Source organism: Podarcis bocagei (genome assembly GCF_964188305.1).
Source record: "Podarcis bocagei genome assembly, chromosome: 17".
Taxonomy (NCBI): Eukaryota; Metazoa; Chordata; class Lepidosauria; order Squamata; family Lacertidae; genus Podarcis; species Podarcis bocagei.
The window spans coordinates 13387749-13413532 of NC_138143.1; the positions used below are offsets into that span (position 1 = coordinate 13387749).

General features: G+C 42.3%; 1 protein-coding gene across 5 annotated transcripts in view; it reads left to right on the forward strand.

Moving 5' to 3' along the window:
* GLIS3 (GLIS family zinc finger 3) overlaps positions 1-25784 on the forward strand; it is a 177975-nt gene that overhangs the window by 99728 nt on the left and 52463 nt on the right. For all 5 annotated transcript variants that reach the window (XM_081176272.1, XM_081176271.1, XM_081176275.1 and 2 more), the window contains 2 exons: positions 14233-14394; positions 18447-18557. In XM_081176272.1, the coding sequence (XP_081032398.1) occupies positions 14233-14394; positions 18447-18557 (273 nt within the window). The remainder of the gene's footprint in view (positions 1-14232; positions 14395-18446; positions 18558-25784) is intronic.

Here is a 25784-nt window from a genome sequence, read left to right on the forward strand (position 1 = left end):
GCTTATATTAGGAAAGGTCCATGGTACAAGCTGAATAAATAAATAATTGGACTGCTTTTGTATACTCCCTTCCAGCTACATTACATCTAGGTTGCTTCTCACAGTAGTGAATTTATTATTATTATTATTATTATTATTATTATTATTATTATTATTATTATTATTATTATTATTATCACTTTCTGCATTTGTAATACTATGCACTATGGCCCAGTCCATTTACTACTGAAAGTGTTTCTTCCACTTGAACCACTGGAAGATTCTTTGCTCTACTGTTGTCCCATAGGAAGTTTTGCCAAATAAATAGCTGAAATGCTTGAATCAGTATTTCCTCTTGTTCAACAATGTATCACTATATCATATAGAAACTATGTTCCTCCCCTAGTTTACTGTAAATTGTTGTCCTCCAATGATTTTCAAATTATAGGATAAGCTTTCATGAAATAAAATTATCCTCTATTCCAGCCATATAATCTGAATTCAGTCCCATGCACAGTTGGGCAGTTTAGCATCCTTTGTATTGACTTTATAACTTTCCTTTTTAAAAGGTGTTTTCAAATATTTTATTACTTCTTTAGGGTACACACTGACTTTGCCTATTTCACAGAACCCATTGCCTGTAGTTCTTGAACCACAAGTCTTCAAAGTACATAATGGAACTGAATCGATGGTAGTGAGTAATTTAATCCCATTTTAGAAGGTGAAATTGCCTCAGTAAAACTCCATTCTTCTCCTTTCACATTTTGGTAGCTTTACTTAGACTTGAAATATTGCAAATACGAGGGGTCTAAGCTTCCATTCTGTTGATGAACACTTTTACATACTTCATAGGTATTTATGAAAACGTTTTGAGATCATTCTTTTAAACTTTAGCAATTTGATTTGAAATTCCACCTGAACTTTCTAGCCTTTCCATTTATGGGAAAATAGCTTTTCGCAAAGGTGTATCTAGTGCCGCTTGACTTCTTTTTGAGAGTAGCAGAATCTATCTATAGTAACATGAATATCATTTTTCACCAAATACCTCAAGAACATTAACAAGAACTAGAAAATTCCAAGCAGAGAAGTATTTTCTTGTATGGTAGAGGCAGTTATTGCTGATAAAAAGTAAAAATTAGATAATTCAGCAGCCTACACCAAAGCATTTCACATAGCTCTATGTTAATCAAGGGAAGACTTAATTCTCAATATAAAATGGGAATAAATTACTGTCTCATTTCAACAATGATTTTGCTGGCATTGGCCTTGTTTAGACATAACAGTATACAGTTTTGTATACTCTTCATCCCATCTTCTTAGCAATTCAACCACGAAGAGATTGGAAACTCTTGCTTTTTATTTCAGTTAACCACAGTTTAGTGGTGGATATGAACCCTAATGTGTGGTTATCTTAATTAAAGTTAGTTGGAATAAACCAGCTTCAAAAACTATGGTTTGATATTTTTGTTGTTTTAATTAAACATGGTTCAAAATAACTGTAGATTGTCTGGGTTCGAACATAACCCTTAAGCTTTCAAATTCCTTGCATCAGAAGAGGGTAAGAGAGGAGTGAGTCCATTGTAAGGTGCTATGGTTCATTCACAAAACAAAAAAGCATGGTTTATCATGACATCTGAACAGTGTTTTTTTCAGGGGGTAATCAAGGGTACACAGTACTGTCACCTCTCCTTTTTTTGTTAAAAAGTGTGGCACTTCATGGTTGTTTTTCATAGGGTGAAAAAGCACTGCATCTGAATGAAACCATTGTGTCTCTGCTTTGTTTAAACTATAGTTTCAGAGGAAACCAGGATCTGAAGCCATATTTTGATCCTGGCTTCTTTACACTTACCATAGTACAAGCCAGAATTCCCCAACTTTGAACATCATGAGGAACTATGTTTGTTTTAAATCTGAAGTGAAAGCTTCCATTCTCCTTGTCACAAGCACAAAAGACAAGGAATGGGAAGTTGGTTAGCCTGAGGAATCATTTACTCTGAAACTCTCCTACAGGTGGTACCTAACACCAAGAAAACTAGCGCTAATATGCCCAGGAACCTCACCAAAATGCTGGAGAGGGTGCACCTCCACAGGCACATACCTCCACATGTGGTGGGAGTGCCCCAAAATCCAACTATTCTGGACAACAGCCATATGAGAAATATGTAAAATAACTAAGCAAGTTTTAGACATCACCCCAGAATTGGCCCTACTAAACATCTTCCAAGACAACAATGCCCATTTACACCACAAAGCACTCATAACCCACCTACTTTCAGCAGCCAGAAACACCATAACCAGACACTGGAGAGACCTGTCAGGAGTAAGCATGGACCAATGGTACCAAATAGTATGCAAAACTGCCCTACTAGAAAAATTAACCAAGAAACTAAAACTGACACGGGGACAAACAGAAGAAGACGCCTTTACGTATGGCTCCCCTTTATCACGTACACAGCCCAACAAGACAATGTCAATAATCCATCAACAGCATATAAATCAATATGGCTAACATGATCCAAAACACCCACCCACCCCACTCACACACAAAAACAAAGATCACCACAGCCAATCACAAACAAACAACCACACCCTAGGCCAACCCCAACCTCTCTCACCACCAAAGGAACACAAGTGAACAGCAGAGAACAGGCACAAGTAACACTGACACCAAACCCTACATACATTAAGCAAAATAGAAACATCGCCACCCGACCCCACCCATCTCCCCCCTCCCCCCTTTTCTTCCTAATGTCTCAACAAATGAAACTGATTTGTAAAAATGTTACATGGAAAAAATACGAGAGACATTACACATTCTTCTGTAAAACAAGAAAATCTTTAATTAAAGAAGTAGAAGCAAGAAACCATGGTTTCCTGTTACACCAGGAGCCATGGTTTCCTGTTACACCACAGACATAATTCATCAAAAAAATCTCTCTAATATAGCTTTGGAATAATATCAAACCAGAATTAGCTGAAATGTGCATTATTGTTAATTATTCTAACTTCCAACAGCTCCGAGGATCAGCTGTGCTGAAAGGTAAATACTCAGAGGTGGCTAAACTCCTTCCTCTCCTCCATGAATCAAGAATGCGGCAAGATATTTCAGAAATCTGGGGTGTGATAGGTTTAATTGTTGTAGCAGAATAATTTGTTAAATATGAGACAGTCTTCAAAAGTACTTTTATTAAAGGCTGACGTGTAAATAGCCCAAATAGAGCATTTCAAAGATGCCAATCTGATAACCACAGCCCTGTCATGCTACTCTGTGCACCGTGGATGAGTGCTTATTATGTTTACATTTTGGCTTGGCCGTCTGGCAGTCAGGATCCCAAGAGAGACGCATCATTTCCATTGCAGATACATCTTAATTATGGGGCTGATTTTGACTGTAAACTATTTTCCACATGCCTTCTTAAACAAGAATAGTGGCAAAAACACATAGCTGGTTTGGAAAATGTGCTCTTTTCAAGTAATAGACCTGCTTCATCCTCTGTTGATTGAGGCTTGATTTACGCAAATGTTTTAGGGTTAAACCACAGAGCCCAGGACTTGCCGATCAGAAGGTCGGTGGTTCGAATCCCCACGACGGGGGAGAGCTCCCGTTGCTTGGTCCCTGCTCCTGCCCACCTAGCAGTTCGAAAGCACGTCAAAGTGCAAGTAGTACCTCCGGCGGGAAGGTAAACGGCGTTTCCATGCGCTGCTCTGGTTCGCCAGAAGCGGCTTAGTCCTGCTGCCCACATGACCCGGAAGCTGTACGCTAGCTCCCTCGGCCAATAAAGCAAAATGAGTGCCACAACCCTAGAGCCATCCGCGACTAGACCTAATGGTCAGGGGTCCCTTTACCTTCTGAGTTTTATTCAATTTGACACCCCCCTTCAGACCTGTTTTGGTGTGAATTTTTTCATTGTAAGCTTACAAGTTATGCGAGTGGTTGTGTTGAACAAAGTGGGGCCCTTGCATGCATTGATCATAGGCAATTACTAGGTGCTGTTTCAAAGTCGCTAACTAACAAGAAAAAGCCAAACCCATTTGGAAAAAGAGAGACAACCACCCCATATCACGTAGCTTGGCCAAAATGTGGGTTAATGTGACAGCATAATAAAACACGTATTTACTTTTGACATACCTCAAATGCACCGTTAGTGAATATTTGCCATGGCATTTATACAGAAATACTCCTGATTTGTTTTTTTCAGTGCAGCTCAAATAAAAGGCAAATAACATAATGGAGCATCTGAAGAAATTCCTACCCTTTCCCATATTTTGCAGCTTTTGGTGATGTAACATTTTCAGATACCATCTGATCATGTCTCTCTGTGTGCTATGTTATAACAACAACAACAACAACAACAACAACAACAACAACAACAACAACAACTTATTGGCTGGGTTTCCCCAGACATTCTGGGCAGCTCCCAACAGAATATTAAAAACACAATAAAACATCAAATATTAAAAACATCCTCAAACAGGCAAAACTAACTGAGATCCAGTGGTGCAGTTAGATAATTTTAGACTCTGAACTTAATAGCCTTATGCTCCCCCACTTCTTTAAATAGTGATGGTTAGGTTCATGGCTGTGTTAGGCTTGTTAGGATATTTCCGTTCCACCTTAAAAGGGAGCAGGATGTTTGTGTCACAGCCTGCGTATTTCCTGTTCACAGGATGTTTATGTTTGCTATTGCTTTCGTTTTCTCTCTCTGTCTGAGACACTGATGCAGACAGTCATGTCTTTCTTTGTTCTGATCAACGCTGAATAAAAGCTTGTAAATAATGCTCTCCTGAGTGCGAGTTCTGGCTGTGCATTATCTGCTGATAAGAGTGTGCACGAGCCCTGGAATGTGGCAAGGTATTTTCAGGAAACTCGTGTCGCTAATCGCTCATACTGCGTGACTACGGGAGATCGTTGGATCGTCCGGCAGCCGGCTTGGGGCCATGATGGACTTTATCTCCCTGGCAGTATCCCAACAAGGCTAAGCCTGGACCAGACCTGAAGACGAGCAGAGTAACCCTGGCTTGTTTCACTTAATGTAGCAGGACAAGTATCTGGGTCAGAGTGCTGAAACGAACCAGGATCAAGGCAAGATAGGCTATGCTCTGGTTCGTTGTCTGGGGTGGCTTTGATTGTGTAAACAAACCTTCGTTCTTCTAAACAAAGCATGGCTTGCCTTGTGTGTGAACCAACCCACGGTGTATTAATTTCAAAATGTCATAAGCCAGTTCTGATTTGTTTGGGGCCCTCCAGCGCATTGAGGTCCTGAGCATCTGCCCCAAGTCCTTTCCCATTGGCACTGCAGCTGGTGTAAGTCAAAGGACTTCCATTAACCCAGTCTGCAGCCTTCGGATAATAAACCTCTTGAGAGTCACTAACACAGCCAGCTTATTATTATTATTATTATTATTATTATTATTATTATTATTATTGGATACCATATGTTAAGTCTATATATTAATTACTGAGTAAACACGGTCTGACATTTAACATGTTAACATGTACGTAAATTGAATGGCATATTATGTACTATAGTTTCATTACCACACATAAGTGAATCATGCAGGCCATTTGGAAATCAATGATAAATGAGATTAACATAAGAGCAGGCCATCTGGCTGTAGTCAAGTATAAAGGGAGTGGGGAATAAAATAACTCCAGATTTCCAAAGGTTTTGGGCTGGGATCTGGAGAGTCTCTTCTGCCTGCAGAATCTTCTTTTGCACAGCTAATTCTGCGCACAGCTTGCGCAAGAGCTTGAGCATTCATGTGCAGAACTTCACAAGTGAAATCTTCTCTCTCACTCACAGACTTCTGGATCTTAGCTCTAGTTCCCTTTTTACATCATGTTGAGGAAGATGCTATAATCATCACTCTTTTTCAGTTCATTTTTAAAGAATATCTAAACAAAATACAAGGTAGGGTGTAACAACCTCAGTTTTGAACAATATCCTTTTACTTTAAAAAAATAATAATTATGGAATCTGTGTTGGTTGGCAAATTGTATTTTATAATTTTATATTCTCTATTACTAATATTTTAACTGGAAAAAGCTGTAAAATTAAATTGATTTCTGCTATTCTATTTTTAAATGAGCTCTTGTGTGACACGGAGGAAGCAATGATTTAAAATTGCAATCTAGCTCCTGGCTTCAAAAATTGGGCTTTGTTAACCTGGCATTTGCCAAAATTCTTGGCAGCTTGTATTATTGAAGGGAGGAGGGGGAAGCAGAGCTCTTTTGCCATCAGAGATTAAAGGCAGAATTACATCATTAGGATTGAGCAGAGTCTTTGGGATCTCACAGAGCACACTTTCCTCTTCCTGCCCTACTCCCTATGGTTTCTTTTTCTGTTTTGCTGCCTTCAGCTGTTTCTTCAGAAAATATTATGTTATTAAAAAGGATTGCATCAGAGATGAACCATAAACCCGTCAAATTTCCTTGAATGCATTTTGGCAGGCCAACCCTGAGCATTGCCTCTTAACACTTAATTCTGTTTACTGCATTTCTTCACATTCTTCATTAAAAACAAAAAATATCCTTCTCACTGTGCAACAGCCCCAATCCTGACTGGACTTTCCGAGCTGCTATTTAAAAACACAGCCATTCCAGCATTTCACATATTGTTTTGTTAATCCCCAAGTGAAATTTATTTAAAATCACCAGACATCTTCTTTTTAAACTTTTGTTCTAGTCAGGGCTTTTTTTTCAGCCAGAACTTGCCGGAACTGAGTTCTGGTACCTCTCAGGTGGGTGCCATTGCCGTTATAAGACAACAAGGGCGGCCTTCAGGGTGAGTTCCAGCACCCCTTTTTCTAGAAAAATAGCCCTCTGGTGACCCTTTAATAATTTCTTTTTCAAGAGCTCCAAACTATGCAACTCTGAAATCAATGCTGTTTCCAAGTTTTTTCACTTGTGTGTAAAAACGAAATAGATAACCCTGATCCTCAGAAACTAAACTCCAGCTCAATTCAGTCTTCCAAGTCCCCCTTGTTTATCCTCCAGACTTGCTTATTGTTCTCCCCACACACCCCCAAAAAAGATTACTACATGACTGTTGTGACCCATGTAACTTAACTGATCCTGTCCCTTGTCTTAGGAGAGCAGAAGGCCTTTTTGCACCAGACAATCAGAACATGCAATGGGGCTCTGATCGGACGTTTGCCTCCTTCTGATGCAAGGCACTGTTAAGTTTTGATACTTGTGCTGCTGTCAGAGGCAATGAGGGTCGGCCGTTGGGGTGACAAATTAGTTCTGACAAGCTTAATGACCTCAAGAAAGGAAAGTCTGCAGTCTTGATAGCATGTGCAGAATAACTGGTTAGCGGGGAATGTGTTAAAAAACCCAAATTCTCTTTGGCAGGCCAATTTTACCATTCTGCAGGGTGGGGTGGGGTGGGGAAGAGGCTGCCACCAGCTTCTTTATGTGTACAAATGTATCAACCGGCTTTATTTCAAGCCATTAGACTTTAAGAGGAACAATCAGAGCTTACAACCACTGCTCATGGTATAAAGTTAAGCAGACAGTGATGAGGAAGTTGGCTGTATGAGAGGCATTTAGAACTATGATAATTATTACAAATTTGGAAATGGTCAGCTATTTGTGCATACATATGCATGTATTTTTTATTTTAAGAATCTAATTTAGTGGGGTTTTAAAACTGACGCCACAGTATAATAGGAATAGTAAATTATGTGGAAAAATGGCAGTGGGTATAAATTCTCTCTCCTGCCCACCTAGCAGTTCGAAAGCACGTCAAAGTGCAAGTAGATAAATAGGTACCGCTCCGGCAGGAAGGTAAACGGCGTTTCCGTGTGCTGCTCTGGTTCGCCAGAAGCGGCTTAGTCATGCTGGCCACATGACCCGGAAGCTGTACGCTGGCTCCCTCGGCCATTAATGCGAGATGAGCGCCTCAACCCCAGAGTCGGCCACGACTGGACTTAATGGTCAGGGGTCCCTTTACCTTTATAAATTCTCTATAGCTACCAGTGGCGTAGCATGGGTTGTCAGCACCCGGGGCAAGGCAAGTAATTTGCGCCCCCTAACCCGTGGATTTGCGCCCCCTAACCCTAACCCCCAGATGTTGTGCCCGGTGTGGCCGGCCCTCCCTGCACCCCCCACGCTCCGCCACTGATAGCTACAAATATAGCGTAGTAAAAATGGAAAGTCCAGTCTTACGACTTACAAGATGAAATATCCGCTAAAACAGCACACATTTTGTTTATTCTTTTCAGTTTGTTTGTTTGTTTGTTTGTTTGTTTAGATTTTTTTTTACTTTTAATGTTGGTGAGGCAAGAATTCCCAAGCCCATCTGTCTTTGCAGAGGAAGCAGCAGGCAGGAGGACAGCGGTGCAGGTACCCACCGTGGGCCTGACCCACAAGGCCTGCCTTGCATGGCCAGAGAATATGCTACTGAAGACAGAAAAGGTGGTTTCTGGAAAGGCAGCATGTGACGTGTGTGGCTGTTGCCTGATATGTCATGAATGTTAGAAGTGGCACTTGGCTGAGCATATAAAATGAAGGATGAACCCCCTGCCCCCTTGCACACTTATTATTTACAGTTCCCAGCAGAATGCAAACATGGATTCTAAAAGAATTTCTTGTATATTTCTAGTTTTAAATTATTTCTCTGTAAGATACAGAGCATAATCCTTTTCTAAACAAATAGGGCCTAATTGAAAAAAGCAGAGGGAGCTAAGCAGCAAAGAATAGAAAAATGTTTACAGAGCTAGGAAGTACATACTGAATGTTGCAGAAAATTTGCATATGGAGAGAAAAAGAGAAACATTCTCAGCCTGTTTGTTACTCTGATGGACTCCCACCGCTTCAAATACAAGTCCTTTTGCCTTTTTCTTTTTAATCCAACTGTTCTTTTTGGCAATCTTTCTCTTGAACCACTAATTGAATATTCTGTTTTTGTATTTCACCCTGGGCAAAAAAAGAGAGAGAATGAAAAATAGCTGTGCCCAGAAGAGGAGGCTGGTTAGGTTTTAAATATTAGGCTATATTAATTTAATTTGTTTTCAACTAAGGGTAATTGAATGAAGGTGAGAGTGTATCTGATAGAAAATGCAGAATGTTTTCCAGACTGGTTTATTACATAAAAGCATGTAGATGTGAGATGTTAATATACGCTAATCAAATAATAGCATCCTGCAGTGAGCCACCTGCTCAGTGCTAAATTCTTGCTCAGGAAGAATTACCATGTAGGTGCTGCAATTTATAAATGTTGATAACCGAAGCACAACATATTTTTGTTGTATTTTTTAAATAACGGACATAACACATGCCTAGGAAGAGAGCAGGAATGGCACTCATCCCAGGGGTATATTTCATTTCAAAGCAGACCCTTCTGTCTGTGCACATTATGGTGTTCTACCTCAATCATTCAAAATCTGATGTTAATGCACATAAATAACTCAGAGAATTACACTATCCAATGCTCCATTTTAATGAGAACTCTTCAAGCTGTAATTAAAATCAGTGTTAGTTTATCTGAACAATTTGAAGACATCAAAACACAGCCATTTATTTTAAGGGCTCTCTTTTCCCATAAGCAAATAATACCCCCTGATCATGAGACCTATGTTTATGAAGGTTCTTCAGTGTATTTTAGCATTTTTAAAATAAATTCTATGCTATTGAGAAATCAAAAGGTGCAATCACTGCTTTTTCCATGTTCTTTGTTGTGAACCATGCTCGTTTTGTTTTTAAAGAAGATGTACACTGTGAACTCAGAAATAAGTCCCACTGCATTTGATGGGGCATACCAGGACGCTTGGATAGAGTTACATATGGAAATCTGCTTAAAACTCCATATAGGCTACAGAAATCCAGCAAATTACAATGTTTGCTCATAGGAAAATAAAATTTATATTTGGCAGGAAGTCTTAAGTGAATGTAAGGAGGAGGATTAAATTTTAAAGTTGGCAAGTTTCTCCTTCCACAACTAATGGCAGCTTCAGAGGGGGGTGGTTTGTATTGGGCTGTTCTTATCCTGAAGCAAAGTTCTTAATCTGAAGCACTATTTCTGGTTTAGCAGAGGCTGTAACCTGAAGCGTATGTAACCTGAAGCGTATGTAACCCGAGGTACCACTGTACGTAAAAACAGCACTGCGCACACACACACACACACACACACACACACACACACGTGCAAATGGGATAGTTCTGGGATGATAATATGAGGTTAGAGTCAGGTTAGCAGGGGAAGATGACTTTTGCCAGTTCTGTCCCCAGTGCCATCTCCTGCATGGCTCCAGAGCGTCCCCCATCCCTCTGGAACAGGATGGAGGTGGTCCTGGGGTATGCAGGAGAAGCAGGAATCCGCAGACTTCACTCCTCCCTAAGCTAGCAGGAGCAAACCATTCACTCATTGACTAAGATGTGAATGCTTGTAAGAAGAAAGAGGGCACTTACAGTACAATAAAATTGGCAGAAATGAAAAATAAACCATACAAGTATTTGAGCAGTTGGGAAAGGAAGGCAGAAAAGAGAGAAAAGCAGAAAAGTTCCAAACTGCTTTCCAACAAAGAGTTGCAGCAAACTAATTCTCAGGTTCTCCGTTTTTTTCTTCCGATGGCTTTCATTCCACATTGTTTTCAAATTATTACCAGCTGACACATTCAAAAGTAATTTCTCTTCCAAGAAGCTTGTCATAATATTTACTTTCTTCACAATAACAACAGAAAAGTCAGCCAGGACTGAAATGGGGAGGCGTACTAAACCTGAAGCCCAATCCTAAGAATCTTTACTTAGAAATAGTTCCCACAAAGTAGGTATGTTTGTGTGCGTCATTTACAGGTACATGCATACAGCACGGCCATCAAATGTTCATGGCATCTGTGTTGTGTTGTAATCGATTCCATGTTTTCTCAGAAGTAAGTCCTGTATTGTTCATTGGGGCTTACTCCCGTGTAAGTGTACAGAAGATTGGAGCCCAAGGAACAAAAGGCAAGTTACATGTGAAAGGGGTGTACAGTCTAAAGTTCCAGTGATCTTTTTTCCAGTGCTAAGTTTTCAGCTTTTATAAATATAAAAAAAAGGTGCATCTCTGTGGTGACTGACTTTGTCAGGTCTAAACTTTGTGGACATGCAAAGTGCATCTGTCAATCTCTTAGTCAAGGGTAGGAAGGGGCAATGGCCACATTTTGCGACCCACTGAATACATGGCTTGGTTTGGTATTTCTCCTGGAGAAAAGGGCTCTGTTATTCATGAAGGATACTTGATGTGTTTTTCACAATAAATAAATGGGGGGGGGGGGACAGCTCAGCGTTCAGACTTTTCCAGTAATTGGGTTGTCTTGGGCCTCTGAGTGTACAAAATTTCTGTGTCTGTTATAGAGGTACTTTAGAATTATTATTATAAGAGAGGGACTCAGAGATTGCGAAGAAGCTGCTTGCAATGACCTCTTCACACAACTTTCCTACAAAACATTCTTTTTGGACATTAAAACACACGATGGCAGCCGGGCGTGAACTTGATTGTGCAAGTGGCTTGTGGTATAAGTTTGTAACATCCGAAAGCTATGTTGAGGAACAACTTCGCCTCCAGCAGTTTCTCTGCTAAAAATAGCCTCCATCTGCCCCCCCCCACAGGAGCTAAAAGTGTTATCTCCCCCCACCCCCAAGCATGTCAACATAGCAACAGCTGACTGGTTAAGAAGCCTCCAGGGTCCCATCCCTGGGTATCTTCCGCTTCAGATTTAAGCCTCTAGGTGCAAAAGTCAAGGAATCTCACCCCCTCACAATGGATAATCATGTATAGTTTTCCTCTCAGTGAGAGAAAGCCAGCCATCTATAATGAATTCCTTCATTCATAGTGAAATTAATATAATAATTCACATTTCCCTTGTTCATAACCTTCACTATAAACTTTAGTGTTTGAAAACCTCTTATTTCAATTAGTGCTGTATATATATATCCTCTATAAAGAGGGGGGAATCTACATGTAAATAAATTCAAACGCCATTTGATTAGTAAGAACACTAGCACAAACACAAAATTTAAAAAACATAATCCAGGAAATTATCTTTATAAGTTAGTTTACAGCATCGGTTTAAATGTTACAGTACAGAATAAAATACAGTAACCAGGAAAACATTACAGAATTCTGTTGTTTTTATATTATTTCATTAAATCTATGAATTTTTTATGCTTCCAGAAAGTCTGGATGATTCAGACTTACTTCCATGAGTGTTGAAAGGTCTTAAAATGGCAAAAGCTTGACAAGTATTAAAATGATTAATTGTGGTTAAGGTGCTACATCCTCTTTCATACTTATGCTTTAATAACTCAGAAGTTATGAACGTTCCCATTTGAAAATATAACTGAAATCAACTTGGTTTCATGTTTCAGCACCTAATTGTAGCTAATTTGGGAATAAGCTAACTAAGCCTAAAATCCTATTAGGAAAGAAAACCATGCCTGTTTTGTCCCGTTTAGAAAAATGTCATTCTGAGAAATGTCAGTCTATCACTGTTGGACTTAATGCCTAATTCTGAAGGTAATCTAACACTATTTGCAGTCATTCCATAAGAATCTATTTGCAGTTGTTGCTGCTGTTGTTGATGATGATGATAGTAATAGTAATAATAATAATAATAATAATAATAATAATAATAATAATATAACACATTCAATGTGCACGAGACTTTAAAGCAGGCATGGGGAATCTTAACTACAGTGGTACCTCGGGTTAAATACTTAATTCGTTCCGGAAGTCCGTACTTAACCTGAAACTGTTCTTAACCTGAAGCACCACTTTAGCTAATGGGGCCTCCTGCTGCTGCTGCGCCTCTGGAGCATGATTTCTGTTCTCATCCTGAAGCAAAGTTCTTAACCTGAAGCACTATTTCTGGGTTAGCGGAGTCTGTAACCTGAAGCGTATGTAACCTGAAGCATATGTAACCCGAGGTACCACTATACTCAGCAGTACATGACTAATAAAGATTTTCAGGCTGCTTACAAACCATACCTTTAAAACACATTTAAAGCACATGACCTCCCCTCCAAATTCCTGGGAACTGTAGTTTGTTAAGGGTGCTGGGAATCGTAGCTCTGTGGGATGTAACCTACAGTGGCCAGGATTCTTTGGGGGTGAAGCCACATGACTGAAATGTATAGGGAGTAATTCAACATTGCACTCCATTGATTGTTCCGTCAGGGCTTGCCAGCCAGAGCAACCACCCCTCTCCAACCCCCACCCATGCCAATTTTGGGGGCTGTTGGGCGGAGGAGAGGGAGAAAGCCCCATTGCGCAAGCAGAAGTCTTCAACTCATCCGTTGAAGTGTTAGGGAATGCATTAGAGCAGGGGTCAGCAAACTTTTTCAGCTGGGGGTCGGCCCACTGTCCAGCAGACCTTGTGGGGGGGGGCTAGACTATATTGGGGGTGGGAATGAACAGATTCCTATGCCTCACAAATAACCCAGAGATGCATTTTAAATAATAATAATAATAATAATAATAATAATAATAATAATAATAATAATAATTTTATTTATATCCCGCCCTCCCCAGCCGAAGCTGGGCTCAGGGCGGCTTACAACAATAAAATAGTGCAACATTCTAAAAACATTTCATTATAAAAATTAATTAAAATCAAATTGATGGCAACCATTAAGCTAAAATTCTGTGATAAGTAAAAGGACACATTCTACTCATGTAAAAACACACTGATTCCCGGACTGTCCGTGGGTCGGATTGAGAAGGCGATTGGGCCGGCTCCGGCTCCCGGGCCTTAGTTTGCCTACCCATGTATTAGGGTAAGACCACCACACATTTATCGGAAGGTTGCTTGCACACAGGGAGGGCTTCTGTCATTTCCATGGCTGAATAGACGCATATATAAAAAATGCTGCGAATTATTTTTTTTTAAAAAAAGTTTTGAAATATATGTGGAATTTGCCATTAGCTCATCAGTGCCATCTAGTGTCATATTTGTATAATGCACTTAAAATGCCCTTTAACATTATATTTGCAGCTGTATAGCTGAATCCCAGGTTTCCTGAACACACAGAGCTATCTACTTATTGGCTCTGTTCAGATACTTGGATTGAGCCTGCGAACAACCAAAGTGGAGACGGCAGCCATAACCCTATGACACTAATTCTCTCCCTCACACTCGCTCACAGGCTGCAGCCTTGTTTCAAAATCAGGCAATTAACCTGAATGTGCAAGAAGCATTTGCTCAAAAAAAGGGGGGGAGTTCCTTCCCCCTTCCCCTTTTCGTCAATCTTAGCAATGTTCTTTTGCTCCACAGTTTGAAGGCTGCAAGAAGGCCTTTTCTAGACTAGAAAACCTCAAGATTCACTTAAGGAGCCACACGGGAGAAAGGCCTTACCTTTGCCAGCATCCAGGCTGTCAAAAAGCATTCAGTAATTCCAGCGACCGAGCCAAGCACCAGAGGACTCACCTGGACACGGTAAGGGAAGAACGGCATTTCAGATTGCTCTCCTGCTTTGACTCTGCTGCAGCTCTTGTTCTCTGCAATTAGAACTTTGAAAGGGGAGATTGTTGGCTATGGAGAATTTGGGGCAGAGGCAGAAGGTTAGATGAAGATTGAATCACAAAATCAGTGGGCCTTCAATTGGTCCTGGCTGAAGTCCCATTGATTCCAGTGGGCCTGCTCTATGTATGACCAGGGTGGAATCTACACATATATATATTAAAAAAAAACAACCACTGTGAAAATGCTTTTTAAAAAACATTTTGAAAAATACATTGAATTTTGCATAGCTCACTGTTGCCATCTAGTGTCACATTTGTAAATTGCACTTCACAACACATTTAAAATGTTTCATTTGCAGCTGTGTAGCTGAGTCCTAAGGGATGCAGGTGGCACTGTGGGTTAAACCACAGAACCTAGGACTTGCCGATCAGAAGGTCGGCGGTTCGAATCCCCGCAACGGGGTGAGCTCCCGTTGCTCGGTCTCTGCTCCTGCCAACCTAGCAGTTCAAAAGCATGTCAAAGTGCAAGTAGATAAATAGGTACTGCTCCGGCGGGAAGGTAAACGGCATTTCCGTGCACTGCTCTGGTTTGCCAGAAGCGGCTTAGTCATGCTGGCCACATGACCCGGAAGCTGTACGCCGGCTCCCTTGGCCAATAAAGCAAGATGAGTGCCGCAACCCCAGAGTTGGTCACGACTGGACCTAATGGTCAGGAGTCCCTTTACCTTTACCTTTACCTTTAGCTGAGTCCTATGTCTGGATGTATCCCAGAGACACTAACTATTGCAAGAGGCAGTAGCAAATTTATTTAATTGAAACTGGAGTTTTTGGTTTTAAAAGCAGATGAGATCATTGCAAGAAATAAGTACTTATTTCTATAACTTTTTCAAGGAGGTAGAAGCTGCTGTCATAATAATAATAATAATAATAATAATAATAATAATAATAATAATAATAATAATAATAATAATTTATACCCTGCCCTCCAAAGGCAAAACCGGGCTCAGAGCGGCTAACATTAAATGTATGACACATTAACATGAAATCAGGCAATCAATTAAAATACATCCTAAAATCAGATTAGGGTCAGAATAAAATCCAATCAGATGGCAACCCGCAGATTAGGGTTGGGAACCTTAAATGCTCACCAGGCCCAGCTGTTTGTGCTGAACTTATATGGGCCTGTGAGAGAGGCCACTTTCATGCAAGTGTAAAGGAAAAGGTAAATGTAAAGGGACCCCTGACCATTAGGTCCAGTCGTGGCCGACTCTGGGGTTGCGGCGCTCATCTTGCTTTATTGGCCAAGGGAGCCGGCGTACGGCTTCCGGGTCATGTGGCCAGCATGACTAAGCCACTTCTGGCGAACCAGAGCAGTGCACGGAAACGCCGTTTACCTTCCCGCCAGAGCGGTACCTATTTATCTACTTGCACTTTGACGTGCTTTTGAACTGCTCGGTTGGCAGAAGCAGGGACCGAGCAACGGGAGCTCACCCCGTCGCGGGGATTCGAACCGCCAACCTTCCGATCGGCAAGTCCTAGGCTCTGTGGTTTAGCCCACAGTGCCACCCGCATCCCTAATATGCACAATATATTCCACTAAAAGCGTTTGGAATGTAGAAAGCAACAGTAGCTGTGTTGTTCTATGAGAAAACCACAGTTGGACAGCAACTTTATTGGGGCCAACCAAAATGTCTCCGGAACTCATCATCACGCAGGATGCTATGCAAAGCAGTGGCATGCAAGTCATTAATTAGCAAAGCTATGGATTAATATTAGATTGTACACTAAGTAAAAAGAGTTTAGAATACTTGCCTGCAACAGGTCACAGGCAAAGCATGATATAAAATGTTCATGTATACATTCAGATGTTGACTTCTCAATAATTTCGATCAATTTCAATGCACATACTAATGTGCATCTGTTTTAGTCAACTTTTGCTCCTGAATCCAGCAAGGAACACCCATGGAAGTAAGTTGGCTTTGACTTGCACGCAGTAACACTATGCCAAACAGTGGCTTAGCAGGAATGAGCAAGTGCACTGGTGCGGAGTATGAACATCATGGCTGCTTCTCTCCTCCCCTGCTGCACAACCAGGCCCCAAACCATGATTTAGTTTGCTAACCGAGGCTCATGGGTTGCCTCCCCGAAATAGATCATAACTGGTAAACCAAGAACAAGCTTGTCTACAACTTCTGGTTTGTTTACAGCAAGACAAACCCCAAGTCCATGTTTGGATGCAATGCTATGCCAAAGCATGGCTTGGCTCACAATAGGACACTTTGCACAACTATGTTCGTTCACACTATGCCATATTGTTACATACGAACCAGGCCATTGTTGATGTGTGTGTGTGTGTGTGTGTGTGTGTGCGCGCGCACGCATCAGGATGCACATCTGCATTAGAGTTGTGAGTCTCATTTGGGTCCCAAGAAAATGGCTGTTTGAAGATGACAAGAATTGGTTCACGGCCATGATCTTCCAGTGCTTGTGGAGTAATACTGCACCCAAAGGCAGGTGAAAGTATGTGCTAATTTGTTTTTATTTAAGCTTGCATCTTGCAGAAGATGCTTCGTTCATTACAATTTCCTACACAAAAAGCAGCCCATATCATAAATAATTAAGTATAATAGTTATTGGTTGAAATGCATAGGTAAAGGTAAAGGTAAAGGGACCCCTGACCATTAGGTCCAGTTATGACCGACTCGGGGGTTGCGGCGCTCATCTCGCTTTATTGGCCAAGGGAGCCGGCGTACAGTTTCTGGGTCATGTGGCAAGCATGACTAAGCAGCTTCTGGCGAACCAGAGCATCGCCGTTTACCTTCCCGCCGGAGCGGTACCTATTTATCTACTTGCACTTTGACATACTTTTGAACTGCTAGGTTGGCAGGAGCAGGGACTGAGCAACGGCAACTCACCCCGTTGCGCGGATTCAAACCGCCGACCTTCTGATCGGCAAGTCCTAGGCTCTGTGGTTTAACCCACAGCGCCACCCGTGTAGATCAGGCCTAAAAACACCTGGGAAAGTGTTTCACTCTAATGGCACTGTGTTATACAAATACCTTCCTGCACGGCAACTGTTGCTCATGAAGGAAATTGTGATGAATGGAACAAAATTACGATGGTACAATTCTGGCTAGTAATGCAAATGAAACAATGGCAAAACACAACTTTTTCAAATAAGCTCTAACGTTCTTTTAAAAGCTTGTATTGATAGCAGCGCATGTTTATAATTAGTGTTTAAAGTCAAAAACTTCAATAAACAACCCCTGAAGATTCTTTGTATAGCCTTCAATATTGTTGAAGCTTTCAAATGTAGAGCTTGCTTTCTGCTTTGATTTCTTGTCTGCCATATCTGACTAACCTTTCCCCTTCCTTCTCTCTTCTGAAGCAGGTTTCTTCTATATCTCTATGTCTGGGACTTTTCCACAGCTTCTTTTCCTGGCCCACTAAAGAAATGTAATCTCTGACTATACCAAAGGTTTCTATGGGGGTTACATAATTGTAAGTACAAGTGGAGATAATGATTTATTTGATCAGTGTGTGAAATTCAGTCACTCCTGCCTTTGCCACTTTTTGCACCAATGTGCATCCACCATGCCCTGGGCCCTGGCTGAGATTTCCCCTCACCCAGCCAAACTGACCTTTTGCTTCCCACATAAAGCTCACTATTTGTCAACATGCGGCTATTGATTCCTACACCCCAGCAGTAGAATGTGCAATGCAGGCTGATGAGCAAGTAAGCAGTTAAAAATAAAAATAAACTATCAAAGATATTCATATGAAATATATGAAATAACAAAAGACACTTGTAGAAAGAAAGCAAACGGTTCCCTTTCTCTTTCTTACCAGTCTTCCTTACTTTCTATCTCTTAGCTGTGTGTTCAGTGTTATGACCACTCTGCTTGTGGCATTATTCACTATGGTTAATTGCATTACAGTTTGAGTCTCAAACCCACAGGCTTTAAAGAAACATAGGTGTATGTATCTTAAAAAGTGACTGAAGAACCTTTCCTCTGTTTGCTTCAGAAACCTTACGCTTGCCAGATTCCTGGATGCACCAAACGATACACAGATCCAAGCTCTCTAAGGAAGCACGTGAAGGCCCATTCCTCCAAAGACCAGCAGGCTCGGAAAAAGGTAAAAGGGCAAGGGGGGGGGGTGTCTGCAAATGCAAGGGAAATGCAAAGGTGCAGTCCATACAGGATGCAATTATTATTATTTATTATTATTATTAAGGGTGCAAATGCAAGGGAAATGCAAGGGTGCAGTCCATACAGGATGCAAATATTGGTAGTAGTAGTAATAGTAGTAGTATTTATTATTATTATTATTATTGGTGCAAATTGCAGGGTGCAGTCCCTACAGTGGCGGAGAGCAGGCGGGGGTGGGGCTGGCACGCGTCCTGGGGCAGGGTGCACTGCCTGCGGGGGCAGGGCACCCAGCACAGGCAGGGGGCAGCTGTGATGGCACCCTGGGGATCGCGCTGCCGAGGGCGGTGCGCTCCCCCCGCACTCCTCTTCCTCCGCCAGTGAGTCCATATCCAACTGTAAGAACCTACCCTCCAAGTGATGGGACCAGTGCCCATCACCTCCTGGCAAATAGAAGGGGAAGAAATGGAGGCAGTGAGAGATTTTACTTTCTTGGGCTCCATGATCACTGCAGATGGTGACAGCAGCCATAAAATTAAAAGACGCCTGCTTCTAGGGAGAAAAGCAATGACAAACCTAGACAGCATCTTAAAAAGCAGAGACATCATCTTGCCAACAAAGGTCCGTATAGTTAAAGCTATGGTTTTCCCAGTAGTGATGTCTGGAAGTGAGAGCTGGACCATAAAGAAGGCTGATCACCAAAGAATTGATGCTTTTGAATTATGGTGCTGGAGGAGACTCTTGAGAGTCCCATGGACTGCAAGAAGATCAAACCTATCCATTCTTAAGCAAATCAGCCCTGAGTGCTCACTGGAAGGTCAGATCCCGAAGCTGAGGCTCCAATACTTTGGTCACATCTTGAGAAGAGAAGACTCCCTGGAAAAGACCCTGATGTTGGGAAAGATGAAGGGCACAAGGAGAAGGGGACAACAGAGGACAAGATGGTTGGATAGTGTTCTCGAAGCTACCAGCATGAGTTTGACCAAACTGGGGGAAGCAGTGGAAGACAGGAGTGCCTGGCGTGCTCTGGTCCAGGGGGTCACGAAGAGTCGGACACGACTAAACAACAACAACAACCCTCCAAGTGTCCTGATTTTCCAGGGAGTCTCGGAATTACGAAAGACGTCCCGGCTTCTGATTTGATCCCGGAATGTCCCTCTTTGCCACTGAGCTGGAAGAGGAGGGGGATCTGGCCCTGGTTCCAAGGAGCAGCTGTGAGGGAGCATCCCATTGCCTCTACCATCGCTACCACTCCCAGCCTCCTTCCTTGTGCTGCTCGGAGCAGCTGCTGGAGAGCAGGGCAGGAGGAGGGGGGCTGCCACTGCCAAGGCCCTGCCTGGCATGATGCCCTGGCTCTGAGGGGCAGGAACAAAGCAGAGCTCAAGGATGGTTGGTTGTTGTTTTTTTAAAAAAATGCTTTGTGCATCTGCATCTAATCTTGCCCTTTTCTAAAATCTATTTAGTGGTGTATGTTTTCCTTTTTGTAAAGCTTCCAAAAAATAAAATAAAATCATGATAAATGATAATGATGAGGAGAAACTGCACCTGAAGACAGCCATTTACTGGGAGCTTTTTAATGCTCGATGTTTTTATTTTGCTTTTAGATATGCTATAAGCTGCGCAGAGTGGCTGGGGAAACCCAACCGGATGGGCGGGGTAATAATAATAATAATAATAATAATAATAATAATAATAATAATAATAATAATTTCTTATTTATACCCCGCCCATCTGGCTGGGCTTCCCCAGCCACTCTGGGCGGCTTCCAACCAAATATTAAAATACAGTAATACATCAAACATTAAAAGCTGCCCTAAACAGGGCTGCCTTCAGGTGTCTTCTAAAAGTTTGGTAGTTCTTTTTCTCTTTGATATCTGGTGGGAGGGCGTTCTACAGGGTGGGTGCCACTACCGAGAAGGCCCTCTGCCTGGTTCCCTGTAACTTGGCTTCTCGCAGGGAGGGAACCGCCAGAAGGCCCTCGGTGCTGGACCTCAGTGTCCAGGCAGAACGATGGAGGTGGAGACGCTCCTTCAGGTATACTGGACCGAGGCCATTTAGGGCTTTAAAGGTCAGCACCAACACTTTGAATTGTGCTCGGAGATGTACTGGGAGCCAGGGTAGGTCTTTCAAGACCGGTGTTATATGGTCTCGGCGGCTGCTAGACTATGTCTAGTCGGAATCTCATTTCCTGCGACTTGAAGCCATGGGTTCGAGTCCTGCCCTCCAGAGCAGGAGAAAACAAGCTTGTTCCACCCTCCTTGCGACAGCCCTTCAGATATTTGAAGAGGGCTCTCATATCTCCCCTCAGTCTCCTCGCTTCCTGATCTTCAGAAGGCTTGGCTTCTAGACACTTGGTCATCCTAGTTGCCCTCCTCTGCAGACGTTCCATTCTGTGAATATTATGAACTGTGTCATAATTTCTAAATAATCATTTATTACTGCTTTAGAATGCAGTTGTACCCAATGCTGATGGAGAGGAGAGGAGCCGAGTTGCTTCTCAGTACTAGAGAGAGATCAATGGAGTGAGGAACTCACTGTGTCCTCCTTTGAGTCTCTTCCTTATTCTTCCCCACAGCTTCCTGGCATGGAAATAAATCAATGAAATGGCCACTTTTATTCCTCACATGCTTAGTATGAGAGTTTACCTTCATTCTTGGTTTACTTTTGTATTCTTTTAACTTATCAACCCGAATCGGAAATACATTTGCTGAACAAAGTGTGGTGCGGGGGGGGGGCATGGCATTGATCAAAAGGGTTTTTAAATATGCCTTTAGGTTGTAATGTATAACATTTATAAGCTACAGTAAACTTACGGCATCTTTGAGAACCTCTGGTGACTAACTCACTTCAGGTTTTGGTATTTGAAATATTTCCTGGCGTAATAATAAAATGTAAGAAACAATAAACCTTTAAAGTCAGAATTAAGGTTATTTACGACTTTAATTAAAAATGAAAATTGGCTTAATGTAAAAAAAAAAAAGAAGTCTTTAGAAAAATGTGAATTCATCAAAAATAACCATAAAAATTCCAAGGTGATAAAAGCACAGTGAGATAATAGCGCCAGCCCTAGGGAACCGTTGACTTGAATAGAATGAGACCCTTTACTGTTCCACCCTGTTAGTCATGGATTTGTTTAATATATCTTGCTTGACTGCCTCTAATCCTCTTTTTAAATCTCCCCTCTGCACACCAAATGACATTATTTTGCTGTCTTGAGATGTAACTTGCCCTTCAAACTGCCTCGCACACATTGTAAGTATTAGCGAGGGTCTGTTTCTGTGCCATGAAGCCCATGTCCTTGTTTACTTTGAGAAAACCTGACCACAACAATAGGATGTCCATTGATTCCAGAACAGCTGGGATTTGTGTAATTGCGTCTGCATGTGGTTCCTCCGATATTGCCAGTATCCTAATTAATCATTAGGGCATTTTCCTTTGCCTTCTGGGAATTCATTCAAGGTTTGGGTAGTAATTTAAAGTGAGCTCCACATTCTATATGTACTTACTATTTGTACAATAAATGTAAACCACATCCAGGGAGACTGCAGGAAAAAAATAGCAACTTTTTGCTTTTGAGAGCAGTGACTAATGGCCTCCTCCCCTGTTGAGAAATGTAAGGCCCTTTCCCGGCACTGTAAAATCACGTATGTCTATTTGCATGGTTATAAAGCCCAACCATAACTGAAAAAATTGTGCTAATTCAAAGGGTTTCCTAGTGATTAACTGTCCCTTGGCCTAAGGCAGATGGAACCACCGGAGTTTAACTAACTGGAGAGCCAAACCACCAGATACTTTATCTGTGCCCTTAAATCAGATTTTTTAAAAAGACAAGTTGTCAGCACTGATCCAGATTAATGTGTGGACAGGGGATTTCAACCCTTTGCCCATAACTGTCAATCGTCCCTTATTTGACGGGAAACTCCCTTATCCCAGCGCCATGTCCCGCTGCTGTCCCTTACTGATGATGTCCCTTAAATTTCCCGGGTTTCAAAGGAAGCAACTCCTCTCCCTCCCTCCCTGCTGGCCAGGGAGGAGGGAGGCTCCAACTGTGTTGCTTGGCTGTGTTGCTCACCCAATAAGGAGTCTAAGAACAACTGGGGGGTGGAGCTTGCATGCCTTGTGCCGATCAAATTGGCTGCGTTGCCTAGGGACTCGCCTTTGCTCAGCGCTTCCCAGCGGAGAGGTGACGGTGGTTTTCCTTGCTGCATCCCCTTTGCCAGGTTGCATTTTCTGACAAGGGATCCACCAGCAGGAGCTGTGAGCCTGGGAGAGGAGGGGAGTCGATCATGAGGCATGGATTGGCCATGTTGGAGGATGGGCCTTGACAGCAGGGCACAAAGGGGGAAGGACTACACTTGCATGAGGGATGCGGGTGATGCTGTGGATTAAACCACAGAGCCTAGGACTTGCTGATCAGAAGGTTGGCGGTTCGAATCCCCGCGACGAGGTGAGCTCCCGTTGCTCGGTCCCTGCTCCTGCCAACCTAGCAGTTCAAAAGCATGTCAAAGTGCAAGTAGATAAATAGGTACCACTCCCTGCTCCTGCCCACCTAGCAGTTCGAAAGCACGTCAAAGTGCAAGTAGATAAATAGGTACCGCTCTGGCGGGAAGGTAAACGGTGTTCCGTGTGCTGCTCTGGTTCGCCAGAAGCAGCTTAGTCATGCTGGCCACATGACCTGGAAGCTGTACGCCGGCTCCCTCGGCCAATAAAGCATGATGAGTGCCGCAACCCCAGAGTCGGCCACGACTGGACCTAATGGTCAGGGGTCACCTTTACCTTTACCTTGCCCTCCCTATTTGTATCTAGTGCAAGAGAAGGCGTTATCAATAAGCCATCAATAAGCCACTCTTGACTGATCAGAGAGATCTTGGTGGGAGTGAGTGGTGATCTTCAAATTCTTAGTCTAGGCTTCCACACATGTGCTCAATTGTGAAGATCTTACTTGTGCCTGACCAGCCTATAACAATTTACATTATTGAAATTAGTATGCCTAATAAAAAATAATAATAATAACCCAATCCATGGATCATGCTTTTAAAATCTGATGTAATTCCTCAAATTATTACCATGCAATAGGTGGTTCCTCAATGCAAAAAATCCCATTAAGATGCATAACTACACAATCGCCCTATGTACTTGTTGATTATTTCACATGTCCCAATCCATAAACTGCTATAATTAAAATGAAAATTCTGCATTTTCCCAAAGAAAATGTGAAACTGTATTTGTTGCCGTTGTTGCTTACCGTATTTTTCGTCCCATAGGGCGCACCGGCCCATAGGACGCACCTAGTTTTTTGGGGGGGAAATAAAGAAAAAAAATTATCCCCCCCCCAGGTGTGCCCAAGCTTCCCCCGACCCCAGCCCCCAGAAGAGGCTGCTATCCGCAAGCCGTGGGAGAGCTGCATGAAGCCCGAAGCCTGGGGCGTGCTGAGCTCAGCGCGCCCCAAGCTTCTGGGTGCAGGCAAGCTCTCCGCTAGCCGTGGGAGAGCTGCACGACTTCGTGCAGCTCTCCCATGGCTAGCGGAGAGCTTCCTGAAGCCTGCATTCACCCCATAGGACGCACACACATTTCCCCTTCATTTTTGGAGGGGAAAAAGTGCGTCCTATAGGGCGAAAAATACGGCATTTACTTGCAATTTCTAATTAATTGTCATACCAAGTTGGATCCAAACGTAGCAGTGCATGAAAGGAAAAACTCCTCCTCTCCACAGAAAGCTTTTGATCCAGCTGAGAGATTTTGCTGGGAAGATGGCGGAGGAGGAGTTTTTTCACCAATTCACCTTTACTCCCTGCTGCTCTCCCACTTTGTGAAGGAAGATTCCCCAGCAAAAGTCAGTTCCCCACTTGACCCACCAGTGAGAGCAAAGCTGGAATCCAAGCCATCATATTGAACCAAAATAGTGATTTACAATACTTTTTAAAAGTCTGTCTTTTAAGGATTAGGTACCAAACTGTTTCTTTGTGATATTTTTTTTTTTAAGTTGCAGACATTTAAACAGCCAAATTAATAAAACCACACTAAGATAAACATTAGCATTTGCTTTCATGGAAAGAGTCCAGACGATTTATTTGTACTGCACACTGACTGAGATTATTGTTTTCAGTGCTGGAAGAGAAGCTGCCATCTTTGCTGTGTCCGAGCTTGAACAGCGTGTCTGGCATTCGGATGTTGTTCAGAGAGAGAACTAAAAAGAGCAAGGATATCATTGATGTCAATGTCAACCACGCTTAAGATAGATAAAGACGAGCTTTTTGAATTTTTTAGTGGCAAGTGTGTGTCATAATCCTGATGCATGGTAATTGTGCTCTGTGTGCAATTAATCTTTGTTCCCTAACTCGATTATTTTTAGTTTCGCCACTGTCTATGAGGCAAACATATAATAGCAACCCTGGTTATATTTATTTCAATGAATATTTTTAATCTGGTGACATACTGCCAAAGTCAGTGTGCTGCCTTGAGGGATGCCTCGATGCAGCTGTCTTTCTCGGTTTCACAGGCATGCAGATTTTATAGAAATTAAAAAAGAAAATCAAGACTCCAGGGAGAACAGAATCCTTCACTACAAATCTGGCCCAGTTGAACGGCTGTAAACAGAAATGTTTTATCCAAGTTCGCTAAAGAGAGTTCTCCACAGTGTCTGAATATCTTAACTTTTTGACACAGGAATGACTGCCAATTAGCAGGGAAAGAACTACTCTGCTCCATAGTTTTTGGGTGGCTTCCGATTTTTACTGTTAATTGCTATCACTTCAGAAAATAAATAAGATTGGACAAGAACAGGCTATTTTAAAACACAAAACGTTTGCATGTATCAAGGATAACGGCTGTGGTTTTGAATGCCAGGTACAGCTGCAGGTTTTTTGGGATGGGGTGGGGGATGTATCTATTAAATGGATATTAGCTGGGTCGGCAGTGATAATTTTCCTTATTATTTCAAACGATTCTTATTGCAAGGCGAAGAACATTGAAGCCAGATCTACTTGCCGGGGGCTGTTGTGTTCCTCCAGCAGTTGCCTCCACTTAGGCCCAGTCCTATCATTGGGCAGAGGAAAGCAACCACCTCCGACAGCAAATACTAGGGCATGGGTTCAGCAGCAAGGGGGTAGACAACGGAGCTGGGAGTGCCATGGGGCCTGCGCTGCACCCTCCAAGATAAGCCTACAGCCTACAGCCTTAGCAGAGTGTTGTTGTTGTTTAGTTGTTATTTTTATAT